The 19,995-nt window shown below is 32.0% G+C and overlaps 1 protein-coding gene across 4 annotated transcripts in view; it reads left to right on the top strand.

The window, feature by feature from the left end:
* The window catches only part of Cep120 (centrosomal protein 120), a 77,564-nt gene extending 59,032 nt beyond the window's left edge, over positions 1-18,532 (top strand). For all 4 annotated transcript variants that reach the window (XM_076856677.1, XM_076856678.1, XM_076856679.1 and 1 more), the window contains 3 exons: positions 3,557-3,655; positions 11,682-11,827; positions 16,725-18,532. In XM_076856677.1, coding sequence (XP_076712792.1) covers positions 3,557-3,655; positions 11,682-11,827; positions 16,725-16,959 — 480 coding nt within the window. In that variant the 3' untranslated portion in view covers positions 16,960-18,532. The remainder of the gene's footprint in view (positions 1-3,556; positions 3,656-11,681; positions 11,828-16,724) is intronic.
* Positions 18,533-19,995: the final 1,463 nt, after the last annotated feature.

Below are 19,995 nucleotides of genomic sequence, written 5' to 3'. Positions count from 1 at the left end.
CCCTGAATATGAACTGCATATAATATCCCCCATAGAAATAAATTTTAAATGATTCTTAAAATTAAAATTCTTTTTCTAACTATACTCTTTTACTAAGAGGATAAAAATCATTAAACATATTAAAAGTGTTACCAGTACCATGAACTTATTGAGAGAGAAATTCATGATTGAACTAATTCTACATTAGACCTCATGAATTAATTCATCAAGTATGCTTAATAATGCCTATAAAGCAAGACTTTTCCACACTCCTGAATTTTTTTTTTTTTTTTTTTTTGTAAATCTTTTTGGAGCCAGAAGAGGGCAGAATCTCATTTCTTAAATAGTAACAAAGAGATTAAAACACAAAAAAGAAGACCTAAGTGAAAAACTATCTGAGTTATTGTGTACTTTCTAGTTGTGTCTGATTGATAGCTTTTTTCTTTTCTGATTGCCTGTTCTTTTTAATATAACACAAATATTCCCAATTTCAGTGAAAGAGTCTAAAATAAATTAAGATATTAATATTAAGATACAATTTTATTAATTATATCTTAATATTAATATTAATTAATTGTATCTTAATTAATATTAAGATACAATTTTATGGGGCTGGGGTTGTGGCTCAGTGGTAGAGCACTTGCCTCACATGCATGAGGCCCTGAGTTGGATCCTCAACACCACATAAAAATAAATAAATAAAAATAAAGATTGTGTCATCTACAACTAAAAAAAATTTTAAAAAGATATAATTTTACTAAATGTAATTCTTGATTACTTTGATAATATAAGAAGTAAATAATAGTTTGATTTTTCTTTTACCTAGAAATTGTTCTTTACATAGTTTGAAAATAATTGGGATTTTTAAAAATATGGAACGCATATAACAATAGAATATTATGAGGTTGAAAAGAGAAAACATACTGAAAGAATGTAAAGATTTTTAATTAGTCTAAAATTTGTGTAGTGTATTCAAGAATATTTGTTATCTACTGTATGCCCACTCTTCAGGCAAATGGGAAAGATAAAAAAGAATGAAAGGGTATTATTCTTTTGGAAATTTACTTTAATTTGTTATGTAATTAGAGAGATGACTAAGGAGAGTAAATGACCATGAATGATCAGATTACAGAGGAATATTATAGAACTCTGCAATTCATAAAAGAAACTATTTGATGTTTTTTATCTAGTAGTTTTAAGACAACCTCATGTAGAGGTAGAAATTTGAGTTGAGCCTTAAGATTTAGGCAAAAACAGAAGGAAAGCAATTGGTAGGCTCAGGAAGAGATAGGATGGGGAAGGTACAACTCCTGGTTGGAGTAGAGGGTTTGAAGGAATACTTAGAAGGTGGACAGTTAGTATGGAAATTATATTTTGATGTACCTTGAGTCCTAGGCAGAAAAGTGTGTTTAATACCATAGACAAATAGTGACTATAGTAGATTTTTTAATAGACAGTTGATCTTATAGTGGCTTGCAGTATTTGTAGGTAGATTTGAAGCTGGGAAATAAGAAATCTTTCTCATTTAGTCAAGATGAGTTGAGACAAGTGTAGGCTAAGTGGCAGTAGGAATATCCAGGAATACAATTTGAAAATATTTCAAGAAAGAAATCTGTAGTTCCTTGTGACAGATTGGACCTGGGAATAGAAAATGAGAGACAAAAACAATGTCATACCTCTAGTAGAGAGCTGGAATTGTGGAAATATCAACAAGGAAGTTGGAACCAGTAAATACTGGCCTATGCATTTGGTCTTTAGTAATGTCTAAATTGACTCTAGGTGTTGAGCCAGATTTTCCTTTCAAGAGAACATTACCTCAGTTATGGACCAAGGAAACCTTAAATAAAAAAATAAAAACAAAGCCTTCCAGAAGTCTCAAATCTGTTTACAATAGGGTTCTTAATTCAAGATCTTTGAATGCTCTGAAATTGTATAAAATTTTGGTTATGGGCATTTTTCTGGAATTGGGGCCATATATTTAGAATCACGGAGGCATCTATATCTTTAAAGAAAAGCAAAAGCTAGGAATCACTGATTTGGTGAAATTAATTAGGTTTGTGCCTCAGATTTGCTAGCTACAGGTATTTTATTCAAGAATAAAAAAGTTATATGTACAGCCATACATGTGTTTTAAGTTAGTATAAATAACTATGTAAATGTGAATTTTTAAAATATTTATGATAAGACTGGTAGCCTACCCAGACAAATTTTTTCAGGTGGAAGTGGTCTATTGGAATTCATCCTTGCACCCATTCAGGATGTTAGATCTTTGTCTAAGATTCATGATCTTTTATTTTCAAATATTACTCTTATCCCACAGCTATAAAAAGATTTTTTTCTATTCTTCTGAGATGTGGCCTGTTGTTAAATTACCAAGTCATGTGTATAAATCTTTGGGGCATAAGTGGAAGAGATTATCCCCAATAATCTCAGCAATATTATTCAACTTAAGAATCTTGAGTCTAGTTGTGAAATGTCAACACATCTAATCCAAGCACTAAGGATTTGTAAAGCAGAAAAGACCTTGACTTCATGTAGTCATATATTACTGCAGAGAATGTTCTGGTCTTTTTTGTGAAGGGAATTTGGCAGTCTGCTTTTTCTTTCATTTTGTTTTCATATGAATTTTATGAAATTGGAATTTTTATAGCATTTTTGTTTGTTTTTTGTGAAACATTAGGAGTTGTATGTATGGAAAAAACTAATAGACTTAATATAAAAAAAATTTGACCAGTTCAGGGTGACAGTGTTTTACTGAAATCCAAGCAGATTATTACATTATCACTTAATAGTAAAACTTTCTTTGGCTACATGAATTTGTTTGGTACTTGGTTTGAAACACTGAGTGAGTACATTCCAAAACTTAGCCAAGTTGGCTTCAGTTCATGCACAACAGATTGCCTGCTGCAATATAAATAACCATATTTTTAAATTGAATCACTGTAGTGTTTTTCTTTATATATTTGAGGAAAAATAGAAAATAAAAGTTATGTGTGTTACTAAGGAACATTTTTCTTACTCTTGGGTTTAACATTCTTAAAATTTTTTTGACTTTGTACTCTTTCTTAATATTGCTTTGTGATAAAATATTTAACTATTTCCAGTGTTGATGGTTTTACCAAAATACAAAAAAAATCTCTACTGTCTCTCTTCAGTATAAGACCAAATTCCACATAATAATAGGCATCCAAAAGGAATATTTGGTTTCTAAGATTTAGAATGCTATCTAAACTGGAATATGGACAGTTAGATTGCTTTTTATATTAAAAAATGAGTCTAATTTTTACTCATTGTAATATACATGTTTAAATACATTTATAGTAACCGTCTGGAGGTTAAAACTAATTCAGTTCTTTTTAGTATAGGCTGTAAGGCAATAAAAGTAAGACTATATTTTAAACAAGAAAATGTTCATGTGCCATAATATTTATAGTAAATTATGTAACAGTTTTAGATGATGTCGTATGTTACACTATATAAACTCTTTTCTTAAGACAGACTCTTTGTATATATTATCTTTCAGTGATTGTACACAGTGGTATAGTGTTTCACTTGATACGATTTTAATCACTGTTAGGTTGAACTTGAAAGAAAGTTGGAATCTGCAACCAAGTCTAAACTGCATTACAAGCAGCAGTGGGGACGAGCTTTGAAAGAACTTGCCAGACTTAAACAGGTATGTAGTTTATAGCCTATTCTTTTTATGTCTTTTTCCCTCTCATTTCTTTACAAGTTTGTATGTTTGGCAACATCTTTTATGTTCAGATGTCTGCATTTGAATATCTAGTACTATTTTTTTTGAGATTGGGGGCTTTTTTATTTAAAGTGCTCAATAACTAAAAACTGAAGCTCCCCCCTCCCCCTCAGAGACATAGAGATTTATTTAGGAAAGCAGAGGCACATTTCAAGGGAGAGTGTGGGCTCTTTCAAGAGAGAGAAGCTTTTAGGGTGAAGCTAGGAATACACATTCAAGGGAGAATGTGAGTCATCTCCAAAGGAAGAAAAAGCCTATAAACTGAAACTTTTAAATCTTATTTATTTTTAATTGCCAACTATGCTTATCTCCAGAAGAAATTGGGAATACTTTTTTTAGTTCGATTTACTCCTCCTTAGTACTACCTAATGTTTTCTCTGGGAGTGCTTTTGGGAAGGGGACAACTTAAGATAACTTACATTTAATATTTTTGCAAATCTTACAAGATATTTAAAATATCAGTCCTACAGTACTTTGGTTAAGAAACAGGATCATAGGGAAATTTTGCTAATTTTAAGGGTTTAATTGGTAGTAGTTTCCTAAATTATTCTTATATACTATTTTCTTCCTGCTAATAGACAACAAGTACTGTTAGCTTCATAAGAAAGTAATCTTAATTTCTTAATTTTAGGCATAATTTCTTCAAATACATAAGGTTAAAGAAAATGTGAGCAATATTTTTACTTTGAATCAAGTTTACTTAACTTAAAACTTTAAAGGATCGGTACTAATTAATTTATTCTAAATTTGTTGTTCTTTAATGTTAACTTTATTCTGAATGACATTTGGTATATAATGTTTTTCAGGTTTGTATTTTTCTTAATACGTCTCTATAACTATCAAATACTACAAAATATATATATATATATATATATATATATATATATATATATATAGAGAGAGAGAGAGAGAGAGAGAGAGAGAGAGAGATAGATAGATATAGATATAGTACTGTCAAGCTGCATTATCTCAGTTCTGAAAATTTTTCAGGTTGAAGTTTGGTTTTTAAAGATTTAGGGTGCTCAACATATATTATTTTAATGCTGACAAGACTAAAAATGGGCATTATGTGTGTAGTACGGAAGACCTTTTGTATTAAAGGCAGTCATATATATAAAGGTATAAGTAGTAGATATAAAGATATAATTAAGACATAGATCTTTCCCTCAGGGAGCTTGGAATTTAATATTAAGGAAGAAACAATTATAACATTACAGCCCAATAGTAAGATCCCTGAGAAAAATCTTAAAGAGTACTCAGGGAGGTAAAAGTACATTTATTTAAATGTACTTTATTTTAGGAATGGTTTCGTAGACAAGGAGATATTTAAGATAGACCTGAAGAGATGAGTAGCTAGGATTTAAATAGAGAAATTGAATGTGACTTAGAAAAGTAGGGGGAAGGATATAAATATAAGGAGAAATATGGAAAGCTAATGAAGAATATAGCAATTAGAGACAGTAAATATAATGATGGTAGAGCATTTAGTATTTATTTATTAAGGGCTACATGCTCTGTGTTAAATGTAATCACGACAAAGATTTATGTAGCAGGTACTATTATTCTGATTTTATAAATGAAGAAACTGAGACCTGGAATTATATAAGATCACACAGATACTATGTGATAGAGCTAGGATTGAAGTCATTAACTAGAATCTAGGCCCTTTCTCTTTCATAATATCATGTCTTGGTCTATAGGAGCCATGGAAGACAGATTTCTGACAAGAATATTGAAGCATAAGTAGTCATGAGTTGGCATATCTTATCAAGGAAAATGGTATCCACTGTTAGCTCTGATAGTGAAAACTGAAGTGAGTTTAAGGGAGAAGCTAGTATAATGTCATGATGCTAAGATATTTAGGTCACATCTAGTATAATCAGGAGGAGTCCTTTTGGAATTAGGACCAAGGTAATGTAGGATGAGAACAGCTGTGAAAGTAACAGGATACAAAATCTATCAGAAGCAGCATGTATAGTAGTTAAAAACATGGCCCTAGAGTTCAGAGCTGGGGTGAACTATGGCTTTGTCTCTTTCTAGCTCTGTGACTTAGATTACTTATTGTCTCTAATTAGTCTCCTCAATGAAATTTTCTCATAGGTTGTTCACAGAGTTAAATTAGCAGTCTTTAAAAACAGTTAATACAGTGTTTGATAACATAGTATGGGTTCAATAAATGGTAATTATTGTTAAAGAAGAGAGAGCCATAAATCTGTTTTGCAGTGGTCTTGCTTTTAGTCCATGGGGACCTAAGTCATGGTAGCTTTTGGATATTGATGGACAGAACAAATATTAGAGGACTTTGTCATCAAGTAGCTGTTCAAAGAAATGATAGGCATTAACAATACTATGTATGGAGAACAGGGGGTGTTGCTTTACAATATGATAAGAAAATGAGGTAGGATATAGTTTGAGTAATAACAGTAGTTTGGATGGTAGTTTTGATAGATGTTCTACAGAAAACTTAAGAAGAAAAACACATGTTGGGGTCTAAATGTGTAGATATGCAAGAGTGTCATTAGGTGAACTTCCTGATGTTTGAATGTAGAAGGCTATATATTAAGTCTAAAGAACAAATATAGGTAATTCCTTTGTTCATTTCCTTCCATCATTTATTCAACAAGTGCTTATTGAGAGTCTCACATGGACCTTGCACAGTGCTTGATGTGATGGATATAGCTGTTGTCTCCCATTTGGAACTTAAAGCTCTGCTGGAAGGATTGTTATTTAACAAGAATATAATAGGATGGTGTTAGCATGTGTGATTAAAAACAAGTAAGTTATCCCTTCATTTGCCACTCAAACCTAAAAGACAAACATCTTAAGGAGAAGATGTTTGAAATAATACTTACCATAGGAAATAATTTCTAATTTTAATACAGAGTGGATAGGGAAGATGCAGAAGATAGTCTCTGCTATTGAAGTTGAGTAGTGAATAAAGGACTAATACAATGGTAATTAATTATAAGGCATTACTAAAATAGTTTGAATAGTATTAGGTGTTAAGGTATTTCCTTTGGAGAAATGAATAATCATTAATAGTATTGAACAATTTCATTCATAATTTGATATTTCTTATTAAGAAATATCAATGCAAGAATTTTTTACTTTAATAGATTTTTAAATCTTGTTCACATGTACATATTATAGATTACACTGGTTTCACCACTGCGGTAGTTTTGAAAATATAAGTAAATAATGTTTGAGTAGAATCACTGAAATTCATGGCTCTTTGCTTACTTTACACTGGGATACTGAGGTAGTAGTCTCTCTTAAAAGGAAATTTAGTATGAAAGGCTCCCTGCCAAAAACTCCTTTCTGACATATGCATCCTTATACATTTTGTTATCTTCTAGATCTTTCCCTTTAGTCCAATTTTTATTTATTTGTTCTATTTATTTTTTACCCTCTAGCTCAAAAATCACTGGTAATTTTTAGCTATTTGCTCCTAATGAGAGAGGATGTCACAAAAATTCAGATGTCCTCTTTCTCCTCAGTTACAATAAATATATTAAGGAAAGAAAACAATGTAAATTAGTGGTTCTCCAAAACTTATACCAGAACTCCATGGAAGAAAATAACAGTAACAGTTTCAGTCTTTGAGTTCAATGTTTTTAATTGTTTTCTCATTGAAGGATCAGTTTTATTCCTTATCCCACAAAATTCCTGCTTTAGAAACAACATTGTAAACAAGTGTTTAGGTCACTAGGATTCATTAATTTAAGGAGAAAAGTAATGCACCTTAGGATTTCCAGAATGAATTGTGTACTGCCTCTGCTTTTGGAAAATTAAATTAATAACTTCATCAAATTGGCACATTTCATATGTGTGTAAATTACTTAAATTTTTCCCTAGATATTTTGTATTAAAATACATTTATTGTGTTTGCATATAAAATTGGAATTGTCTGTCTGCTTTTGTTCATAGAACTGTTTGTGTAACTTTTTGTTTAAATTGGATTAGTACCATGTTAATTTTACATTGCCTCTAGTGAACAGCCACGGGGCTATAATCTCTGCCAGTAATTTGTCACATCAAAACCCTCTGGAGGGCCATACAAAACATTTGTGTAATACGGATTAGAGGGTGAAAGCTATATCTTAGATTGTTAATAAATGTTAATGACAAAACCCAGCTGGTAAAGCTTGGAAATAAGATCTAATTCTTGATGCCCGTTGCCAAAAGAATGTTTGTTAAACAGAGATTTTCATTACTCAAAGGTGACCTAGTATAGTCAATTTGTGAATTAAAAAATCATGACCTTCTAATCATTTAGAAAAAATTTTCCTTCTGATTCATAACCATAAAAGTCTGTGTTTCCAAGTTGTAAGCTTTGTGAAGCTTTTCTTTTGTAACTGGAACAGCAGCAGCTGTAAAATATAAATAAGTATAACATAAAATAAGTCCTGATTTAGAAAACAAGGAAATGATATCCTTACATTCTGGGTGTGGTATCTTGCGACCAAGTTAAAATTCTACTTGTTAGACATTTAGAGGGCAGTTTAGTTTTCTTTCTTTATAAAAATGGACTTAGAAATATTTTAAAATCAAACAAGTGCTTAAATTGATCTACAAATACCTGAGTTGATTATCTGCATTAGTCCATACATTCTAACTAGTTACATATTAACCTAAAAAACATTTCTGATACATTAATATATGGTTTTGTAAGCAGAATAATAGCCACTACTTTTTAAAATAAACGAATCATTGTTATAAAATATGAATTTGTTGTTGTAGAAAATGTAATATTTTTTATTATGTCAGGTATATTAAAACTAGGTATGTTTGTTTCCAGGACAGAAAACAGAACTAAGATTTTGGGTAGGATGTGGGTCTTTTACCATATTTGTGCACAGTAGATCTGTTTAAAACTAAGCTGATATATTTAGTTAAAACAACACAGACTTCATCGACTGACATCAGCACTATCTTGTCCAGCCTCCTGCTTATCCACTCAGAGTAATTAATTTGATTAATTTATAAGTAATTTAGCCAAGGATAGGATGTAAATCTTTGTTTAAGAAAACAGTTGGAGGTCCAAGTCTTGGTTAAAAACTGTGTCTTGAAACCATCCAGGCCCTCCTACTGACTTGTCAGCTCTGGGTTATTTTCAGAAAACTTTACTTGAGTTCCTTAGTTTAGTTGTAAGTTTTTTCCCACAGACTTACATGGTATGTGTGAGTGGGAGAGCAAGTAGTGGCCACTTTTTAGCCGCTGTTTAGTCTAGTGTATGTATGTTTACATCTCTTTTCTGGATTTATAGGCAGCCAAGGCAAAATAAAGATTATACTCACTTGATTGAGGAGCCTTTAACCCAGAGCACCTGGAGAGGGTTTCTTTCACTAACCTCTAATTTTTGCATGTATTATGATTATTAATACTGTATACCTGATTAAAAATTCAGGGTACTTGAAAGATTTTTGTGTGTGCGTATTAGAATAAAAATGCTTCAAGTTTTGTGAAAAAAATTTTTATAAATAATTGACTTTTATTCCATTTGCTGCTTGCAGTCATTCTTCTTGCTCATTTTTTAAAGTATAAATTTTGCAGCACCATAATAAAAGTCACCAAAACTCTTATCTCCTCTTCAGACAGAGATAATAATTTCTTGTATATTTGTCCAGATATTTTCCTTTCTTTTTTTTTTTTTTTTAGAGAGAGAGAGAGAATTTTTTTAATATTTATTTTTCAGTTTTCGGTGGACACAACATCTTTTTTTTATTTTTATGTGGTGCTGAGGATCAAACCCTGTACCCCGCACATGCCAGGCGAGCGCATTACTGCTTGAGCCACATCCCCAGCCCCCTTTCTTTTCATATAATTAACTTCTTAAGAGAAATACATTCCAAAGACAGGATTCTTATGCCCTCCCCCACCAACCTTCTAATTAAAGCAAGAGAGCATTATGAATGTTTTGGAAGCTCTCTGTTGCCTTTCTCAACTGTGTCTTCTTCCTTTGCAGAGGTGACCACTATCCTTAATTTAGTATTTACTATAAATCTGCCTTTAATTTTATAATACAAGACATATTAAAAGTATACTGTAACTGATGCAAAATTATGCATGTTTTTAATCTTTCTGGAATCATTCTGTTTAATTATACTACATTTCATTCAGCCTTCTTTTAATGCACATGTTTCTAGGCTTTTTTATATTAAGACAACACTGAATATTTCTTATATGAGTTAAAGTGTTTATATTTTTTAAAAATTGCTGGAAATAGCATATGTTCACTTTTTAAATTTCACTTAATATTCGCTGACTGAAAATTGGCTCAACCATTTTGGAAAACAATTTCCACCAGTAGTGTATATTCTTAGTGTTAGGAGTACTTGCCTAGAATGTACAAGGCTCTCAGTTCTGTCCCGAGTGCCTCAGAAAAGAACACAAAATAGACAACCAAGTAGGGAAAGTGCCAGACATTCGTATAGGAACTTTATAAACAAAGATATTCAAATGCCATTAAAATTACTAAAATGAGTTCAATCTCAATGGTCTTTGAAAAAATGTAAGATAAAATCTCAGTGAGCTACCACTACATAAATGGAAAAAAAAAAAAAAAAAGGAGAGAGAGAGACATTACCAAGTGTTGGCAAAAGTAGGGAGCACCTGAACATTCATAGAAAATATTAATTGGCATGACTACTTTGGAGACAATGTGGCAATATACACTAATGCTGAAATTTTCATGCCTTCTGTCCCACAAGTTTGAATCTAGGTATGTACCCAATCTGAAATGCAGACAACATGTGTATCAAAAAACACATATTGTGATCTTCACATCAGTATTATTTGTAATTCAAAACTGGAAACTTCCCAAATGTCCTTAAGCAGTACAGTGAATAAATTATATATTTAATCAATGGAATGCTACATAATACTGTGAATATCAATTGTACTGAACAATAGAAATGAATTTAAAACAATGTTAAGTGAAAATAGCCCAACACAAAGTAATATATATGGTATAATTCAATATAAAACTCAAAGCAGTCAAAACTTGTGATGTTAGCATTAAGGTAGTAATTATCTTTGGGAAGGTGTGAGAGATGAGTTGCAGGGAGGAAAACCACAGAGGGACTTCTGGCCTTCTCTTCATTTGGATGGTGATTTTGTGAGTGGCTCATTTTGTGAAAAATTAGCAAAACATACACTTGTGCTCTGGCTGTTCTTTGTTATAATTCAGTAAATAAATTTTCTAAAAAATATATGAGCCATACCTATTGACCCAGCCCTCCTTCCTGAGATTTAAGAGGGAAAAGCACTTGTCTCTAAAGAAATATGTAGGTTTATGATCTAACTATGTTATATGATAGAGTATTTTATTGCATCATTTTTTGTAGTACTGAAAGTTTGTTATTAAGAGATGGGTGGAATAAGTCATGGACTATCCATTCTGTGGAATGTTACATATTTATTAAATATTTTATCTAGTCATCTGGAAGAATTATTAATTTTTTTAAAAAAAATACAAGATGAGTTATATTGTTTCATTCCATTTTTGTTTAAAAAGAAAAAATCTATGTATATAGATTTCCGTATGAGCCTCGAGAAAAGAGTAGAAAGCCATATTAACTGAAATGGGACTGGAATTAATGATCAGGGACAGTTATTAAATTTTTTTAGGTACATCTTTGTATGATTAACCATTTCTAAGATACTGATCTTACCACTGGTCCCTGTAGCAATTCAACTCCTGTTTATTTATGATATTCAGCTAACCTCATTCACCAACTGAGCCATGAATTATTACGATAACAAAAAGAAATACAAGGGTATTTAGAAAGAACTTGAGCATTTCTAGATTGTATATGACTCAGAGTTGGCAATGAATGACTGCATCATGCATTATTCTCAAATTGGTTTATAATCACAAGTGAAAGTCACATGAAATATATATATTCCTGATATTAGGTGTCTGGCTTCTTTCTTTGTTTCTTTCAAGCGAGAACAAGAAACTCAAATGGCTCGTCTTAAAAAACAGCAAGAGGAATTGGAACAGATGAGACTGCGGTACCTGGCTGCTGAGGAAAAAGATACGGTAAAAACTGAACGACAAGAATTGTTGGATATAAGAAATGAATTGAACAGGTATATGATTAAAAGATTATTTTTCTCTTACAAAAACAAAAGTTCTAATAGGATAACTTTTTAATTGGGTCATTCAGTCCAGGAAACAAATAACTTTAGATTCCTCAAGAGTAAAGTAGATCCTACATAAAGTGTATTAAGACATTGGTAAGATAAAATTTTGTATGGTCTTCAAAGTGACACGCAAAAATGGTAAGTCACCAAAACAGTGTATAGTACATAGCATTTCTTTGGTTTCAATGATATATATGGTGGCAAATTTTTGGAAGGCAAGGATGGTGTTATAATTCACAAATGTTTTACATCTTTCAAGTCTATAACATTGTAGACATCAAATAAATATTTGTTGAATAAAAGAGAACAACAGTGGTTCAGATTGAGCCCTATAAGCTTGACACTTAGAGTTCACCCTTTGAAATTGATATTTATTCATTTATCTTCTGAATAAACCCCTGAACCCACTTCTGTAGTGATTGCATTTTTTACATGTAAAGATATGGGATAGATACTTTTTATCAAATACATGTGTATATAAGTGTGTCTCCCAAAATTCACATGTTGAAGCCCTAAGCCTCCTATTTGATGGAATTTAGAGATGGGGCTCTCATAATGGAATTAATGCTCTGATAAGAAGAGACACTAGAGAGCTTGCTTGATCTTTTTCTCCCCCTCTCCTGGTATTATATGAAGACAAAGCAAGAAAGTGGCCCCCTAGAAACTAACCATGCTGACAATTTGATCTTGGATTTCTAAACTCTAGTCTAGAAGTATGAGAAAATAAATTTGTTTTTGACACTACTCAGTCTAATGGTATTTTGCTTTGGCAGTCCAAGCCAACAAAGTGTGCTGTGTTGTAACATAAATGCACTATGGGTCTCGGGATGTGGCTCACTCAAGTGGTAGCGCACTCGCCTGGCATGCGTGAGGCCCTGGGTTCGATCCTCAGCACCTCGTTAAAAAAAGATATCGTGTCCACCTAAAACTAAAAAATAAATATTAAAATAAATAAATAAATGTACTAGATAGATAGATAGATTAAGCTAAAACGCATCCCCTACACAAATTGCCCTCTAGAAAAACTGACTATACAGCTACATGGGGTAGAAGGGGAGACTATATAGTAGTGTACCCTTATCCAAGTGATGTACATCCCAGGACACACCCACTGGAAATGCCTAAAGCAGCAGATAGAAAAAATAGTATATGTAGGGTTTTGTACTATGCATATTTACAGTAAGGTATATAAATTAGTAAAGAGATTAACAATAGCTAATAAAACAATTGTGATAGCATACCATAATGAAAGTTATGTGAATGTGATCTCATTCTCAAAGTGTCTTGTTGTACTATACTCATCCTTCTTGTGATGATGTGAGGTGACGCGGTGCCTACGTGATGAGATGAAGTGAGGTAGATCGCATGAGAACTGTGGTAGCAATCACTGAACATAGATACTGGGTTACCATGATGGTGGGTCTGACAGCTAGGAAGGATAGTAACATGCAGGTAGTAAATAAAACTGAACTAAGGGATGATTCATGTCCCTAGACAAGATGAACTGGATAGCCTGAGATTTTATCATGCTACTCAGAATAGTATGCAGTTTAAAACTTATGAATTACTTATTTCTGGGCTCTTGCATTTAATATTTTCCGACTATTATTGACCATGGATAGCTGAAACAGTGAATAAGGGGTAGCTACTGTAAATAGTTTTTGTGCTGCTGCTAAGTAACTTTTTTTTAAACATGAAATGCTGTTAAAGTTGTGATTAAGATGAAATGATACTACAGAGAATAACAGTGTAGAATAGTAGTTAAAAATACTGTCTCTTGAATAAGATTTGAACTCTGGCTTTAAGATTTACTAGCTTCATGACCTTGAAAGGGTTATTTAAGTATTTACTTTCTTTCATCTTTAATGGGGATTATAGATTCCTCGAAGTATTGTCTTAAAGATTTAAAAAGTGAGACAAGCATACATAAAGCACTTAAAACAGCTCCTGACACACAGTAAGTGCTCAATAAATAAGAGCTATTATATCACTGATGTTAATAATTAAATTGGAAATGTCTTATATTTTAAAACTCCTTTTAGTCAATGTTAGCAATAATCTTGAAATAGTCACACAAAAATAATTTTAAAGTGTTAGTGCTATGAATGGCAATACGAGAGCTAAGTAGATTTGATACAGCTATGTTCATGGGGAAAATAGTGCAATGGTCTTTGGCATAGATTTGTTAACAAATATTTATTTGGTGTCTACAATGTTGTAGACTTGGAAGATGCTGTAGATTAATGAACTATAACATAATCCTTGTTTCCAAAGCTTCAATGTCATGTATAATATGGAACCAAAAAACTGCTATGTGCTAAGCACTGTTTTAATGGCTTACATGAAGGTATCATTTTTGCCTATCAAGTTTGAAAATCATAACAAATTAAATATTACTAATGTCTTCATAAATTTGGATACAGGGAAATTAACAATTTAAATATATTAGAGACTTGAGTCTTTTTACACATTAAAAGAAAAATCACCTAAATGATAGGCAAGACAGTAAAACAGTTCATATGAGGAAGCCTGGGGGATTTAAGTGGCCACTACTAACAGTGTGACTTGGCTGCCAAAGGTCAGTAAGAGAAATAGTGTTCAGTATTCACTGCAAAAATCCTCTTTAAGGTGTTTACCAATGTAACACACACTCTCAAGGAAATCAGCTACCTAGAAATCTTCCAGTGGAATGTTGCCAGGGTAGCAAGCAGTTTCATGTAATGTCATCCAGTTGGTTAGAAGAGTGAGGGGTACTGAACTTGGAGACGAGAACTATTAGGCAATTATCTGGAAGGCTACCATTTAGAAAGAGGTAAGTAGGATTTTCCTCTTGGGCAGAATAAAAGTATAAAGGAAAATGCTAAGTTCAATACAAGAAGGAACTTTCGAACAGAGCAGGTCTGCAAAGCAGAAGGTTCTTTGTGGCAGGAAGTATGTGAGTGGAATCCAGACATAGCACATTTGTCAGAAATGTTATCCAAGTTTCCAATTTTCATGGTTTCTTGAGCTACAAAGTTCTAAAATTCCATTATGATCATGACTGATGATTTGTGTTTTTTTTCATTGTAGTAATATTTGATAGAGATAATCTATCAGTTTTGTAAAAATTGCATTTGTCCTTTATGCATAAACAGAAGTGTTAAGTGGTTAAATTTTGTGGTACATAGTGTGGCATTGGGTGTTGTTAATTTGCCTAAAGAACTCCTTTCTCAAAGGTGGCTATAAGAATTCAGATAGAGGAAACAACTGTTCAGATGTCTACCCTTACCCATCCACATGCATTGCTCAAAATCAGTGGAAAAAAAATTAGTACCAGTATCTCATTAACCATTTATTAACAGTGCCTCTCCCTATTTAGACTTTTTCTGTGAGAACAAATGAAGATATTTAGTGTCCTTGGACTGTATACTTCAGTTTCCTTTTCTTTCCTGAGGAACTGTAGGATTTGCATGTTTCAGAGTTGTTGCCCATTGTCATGTCCTCTGGAGTCCAGTCTTCTTGCTCTTTTAGAGCAGAATTCACTCCTCACTGGTTTTTCCTCCCTCCCCTCAACCCCTTGTGCAAATTCAGAAGTGGGTTTGCTTCTTTTAGGCTTATTTATTCTGAAGATCGTATCACAGCAGAGACTTAAATTCAACTGCTTTATCTTATCAAGATGGATTTTAGGAATAGTTGAAATTACAACCTTCTGTAGCCAATTATTAGAGAATTATAAAGTAAATCTTAACTACACATTCTAAATTAAAATATATCCCATACCCAAATTTGGTTTATAATTATCTCCCCATTTTCAAGGCAATGTGATCAACAGTATTCTATTGGAAATACCTAGATTCTAGAGCAGCATCTGCTTCCTGTTCTCATCTCCAAATGAAGTCATTAAAAACATAACTTGAAGACATCCATATAGAACTTTCAAGTGTATATGTCCTTTGAATCTGACATTTATAGAATTTAACTTTCTGAGTAATTAAATATAAGCTCAATGATAGTATGGCCTTTTCTTCTTGATTCATGGCTGTATCCACCAAAACTGTTTGGTATAAATAACTTTGTTGATTGGATTTAGAAAAAAATTTAATATTCAAACAACAAAGCTTTAATTACAATCTAAAGATAATAAAGGATGATTAAAGGTACATCTAGATGATGGAACATTATTAAGCCATTTAGAAGAAAACTTAATGATGTAGAAAAACATTCACTATAAAAATAAGGGGAAAATAGTATACATCATTGCATATATGTTGTTAATTTTTTAGAAAACATTTTTAAAGTACATATGTACATTTTTAAAAGTAAAAATACAGAAAAATGTTACTTATTTTGATTATCTTTTGATGAGATTGTTGCAGATTGTTTTTTATACAGCTGTAAGATTTCTAGAATTTTGTATTTTATAATTCAAAAAACTTGTTTTTTTAAACTGCCTTTTATAAATATGTTAACTCTGACTAGCCAAATGATACATTGGTTTTTTTTTTCTTTTCTTTTCTTTTTTTTTTTTTTTGATACCGAGGATTGAACTCAGGAGCACTTGATCACTGAGCCACATCCCCAACCCTGTTTTGTATTTTATTTAGAGACAGTGTCTCACTGAGTGCTTAACGTCTTGCTTTTTGCTGAGGCTGGCTTTGAACCTGAGATTCTCCTGCCTCAGCCTCCCAAACCAATAGGATTATAGGTATGCGCCTCCACCCCGGCTGATACATTGATTTTTGTTTTCTTTCTAAAATTATTACTAAAGCTTTATCATTGAATCATCTTGTTTTTAAATAGTGCTGTTAAGGAAATCAAAACTATTTTTTGCCTTCTAGAGTAGCATTTGTTCTTGACTTCTCAGGTTAAGACAACAAGAACAAAAACAGTACCAGGATTCCAAAGAGATTGCAAGTGGAAAAATGGATGTTCCACATGGCTCTATGCTGGAAGAAGGTTTGGATGATTATTTGACTCGTCTAATAGAAGAAAGGGATACTTTGATGAGAACAGGTGTGTATAATCATGAAGATCGAATAATAAGTGAACTCGACCGACAGATCAGAGAGGTTCTGGCTAAAAACAATGCCAGTAATTAATAACATTTGGAAAATCTTTATAAATAGACTCCAGTTCTAAATTTTAATTTCATTGTAAAATCCTCAAAAGTGAGGAAAATTGGTATTTTAAAATGCTATTTTCAATTTTTATAAGCATAATTTTTGTATGTTACTGTATAGTATTTATTTGGTTTAACTAACTTTATGCTACCTCTCCCGCACTGGTTTTATTTGTAATTGCATTTTATATAGTCATTTTAAATGACTTTTCAGTGTTTCTCAGTTTATAATCTGATGGCTAACTTTCAAAACAGCTTTTCACTAAGTTTGTTCTTGGAGAAATGACTGCAGTAATTTCCAGTTTTATATATATATTTTTTCATAATGCGCCAAAAGAGTATACATTGCACTTTAACAATGCTGTGTCCTGTTCCAATTTGAATGTAAATATCTTAAAAGTTGAGGCATTTGTAAATGTAGGTCATTTTAGATGACCATTTTTTCTTAACTTGTAATATCTGCAAATGACAAATTTGAAAACAAGTGGTATCAGTGCCGAGAAACCATATGACATATTGGGTGACATTATTCATTTGTTTAAATACAGTTAATAACGATTAAACTTGTTTGAACTATTGAATTTTCAAGTTTTCAGTGTATTCAACATCTAAGAACATGAAGTAATAGTTTTTTTCTCTGTCAGTCTCCTGCTAAGAATGCACTATTTTCTTTTGTTAGAGATTTTATTTTCCAGGGATAGAAATATGAGCTGTTAAGTCTTCTCTAATAGAATATGGAAACAGACACAAATATTTTAGCTATAAAAACAGTGAAACTAAACTATTTTTTACTCCCTCTAATTTTAATCAGTTTTTCAAAAGCACATGAGATTAAGGCATTGGATTTATGTAGTGTCATGTCTGTATAAATTTTTAAGAGTTCCTTTACATCATATTCTTCAGAGCCAACATATGTCCTCAAAGCAACACTGTCCACCTTCTTTTACACAGTACTGAAAAGATTTGCTAGCAAATTCACAGATTAGGTTGGGTCTTAAAATAAGTAGTTTAAAAATTCTGATTGTCAGATAATAAGTATATACTCTAGGAAGTATATATTATTTACCAATATTCAGTAAAAGCAGAATCAGCCATTTGATAACATTACTTTTCTGTGATTTCAACAAAGTACATTTCTTGTTTGAGAAATTAAAGTCCCTATGCATATTAGATTTTTCCCCCTTTTTAACAGTGTATTAATATTCTAAAAACAACCCAGCCATAAATAAAAGAAGTTACTGAATGAGAGAATAATGAATCAATTAATCATAGCAGGAATTTGAAATATTAATTATGGTTAGATATTTTCTCTCATTGATTTTTGGGCCACATAAATGGAACAAAAGTATTTTTTGTTTTGAAAGGTCTTGGTAAATACTGTTGAATATTTACCCTTCGTTTGTATTGTGTGATGCTTATAACTTTTCAAACACTAGAGGGGGCCTTAGATTTTAAAGAAACAAAAAGGACTTTTCTAAAGTGTACGTGTGGTTTATTTTGCCTTCTGTAAAGCCATCTTTTGGCTATTGTAATTTAACAAATAAAATCATAATTGTATGCACCTTTAAACTCTTGAGTAGTCTTGATTTTGTTTCTAAATACACTGGGAAAAGTGCGTAGCTGTTCCTGTTTCAACTCACTATATTTTTGTTTATTCTTAAGTAATTACATTACAGATACTTATTATATGTCTTAAAATTAGGAGTGTCTGAAATTTATAAAAACCTTTTGCAGTTTTCCAGCGATAGCCATTCTAGTTGTAAGTGGCATTTTGCAATTTTACACCAAATTGCTGTCAATGCCTGAGTGTTAACAAGTATGACCCACACTGGATAGGTAGGTGGTAAACAAATTTCTTAAGTACTACATGTAACAGGAGACCTTTTATCATATATTTTAAGGTAAATAAAATTCGCCTTTAAAATTTCAATGATTATTTTTCATGTATAAAATCTGTAAGTTGGGGCTGGGATTGTGGCTCAGTGGTAAAGCACTCGCCTAGCACATGGGAGGCCCTGGGTTCGATCCTCAGCACCACATAAAAATAAATAAATAAAATCTGTAAGTTACCACATCTAAGGCTGGCATGTACTACATGGGAGGAGGTGTATCATGTCTGCAAAGTGTAAACAGTGCTATGTCCACATTAAACTAAGAGTTCCTTTTACAGGATATCCACCAATTTCTGTCTGGATTTGAGTTCAATGTTGCTGCAAGCAGATGTGGGTGTTTGTGTATGGTTTAAAAATATATAGGGGCTCTGCATAAACTGAGGAGGCGGCAGTCTAGCCTAATGAGACAATTTTTCTCCCCTACATATTGCCCCATGCAGATACTTCCCAGCCTGAATCTGAGTTCACAGACCGTTCTAGTACATATTAGTTGTCTGCAGCCAATTCAGAATGCACTCACCTGGTTCTTACAGTCTATAGGTCAGGCCATCTGGTAGCTTATATGTGGACTTTAAAAACATGGTTTCACTACTATCATGTCTAGTTCACTGGCTACTTAATATGATTTTTTTAAAAAGTTGTTATAATTTATATACCACTTAAAATCACTATTTTAAGTATTTTTGTATACTTTCATTTTTTTGTATGTTCACTAGGTTGTTCACTATTATCACTATTACCACTAAAATATTTTCATCACCCCAAAATAAATCCTCTGTACTCATTAGCAGTAACTCCCCATTTTTCCTACTTCTGTTTCTAGTAACCACTAAGCTACTTTCTGTCTCTATGGGTTTGCCTATTTTAGACATTTCATATAAAAAGGAATCCAAAAGAAAAGTATAATTTTACTAGTTTCTATACTATATAATATTTTATATAACTTTTTCATATTTTTAAATTTATATGATTTTCAGATGTTGAATTAAATAGATCCACAAGGCCAACATAAGGTCATAACATGTACCATCAATTAAAAATAGGCTCAACTGTTTTATCTATCACCTACAAAAGTGTTGGTCAAAAATAATAGTGAAAAGTAGATAAGCTTCTGCTGTAACATT

The sequence above is a fragment of the Callospermophilus lateralis genome, chromosome 5, assembly GCF_048772815.1.
Source record: "Callospermophilus lateralis isolate mCalLat2 chromosome 5, mCalLat2.hap1, whole genome shotgun sequence".
Taxonomy (NCBI): Eukaryota; Metazoa; Chordata; class Mammalia; order Rodentia; family Sciuridae; genus Callospermophilus; species Callospermophilus lateralis.
The sequence above is the reverse complement of the archived record's forward strand: the minus strand, read 5'-3'. Positions and strand labels throughout refer to the sequence as shown.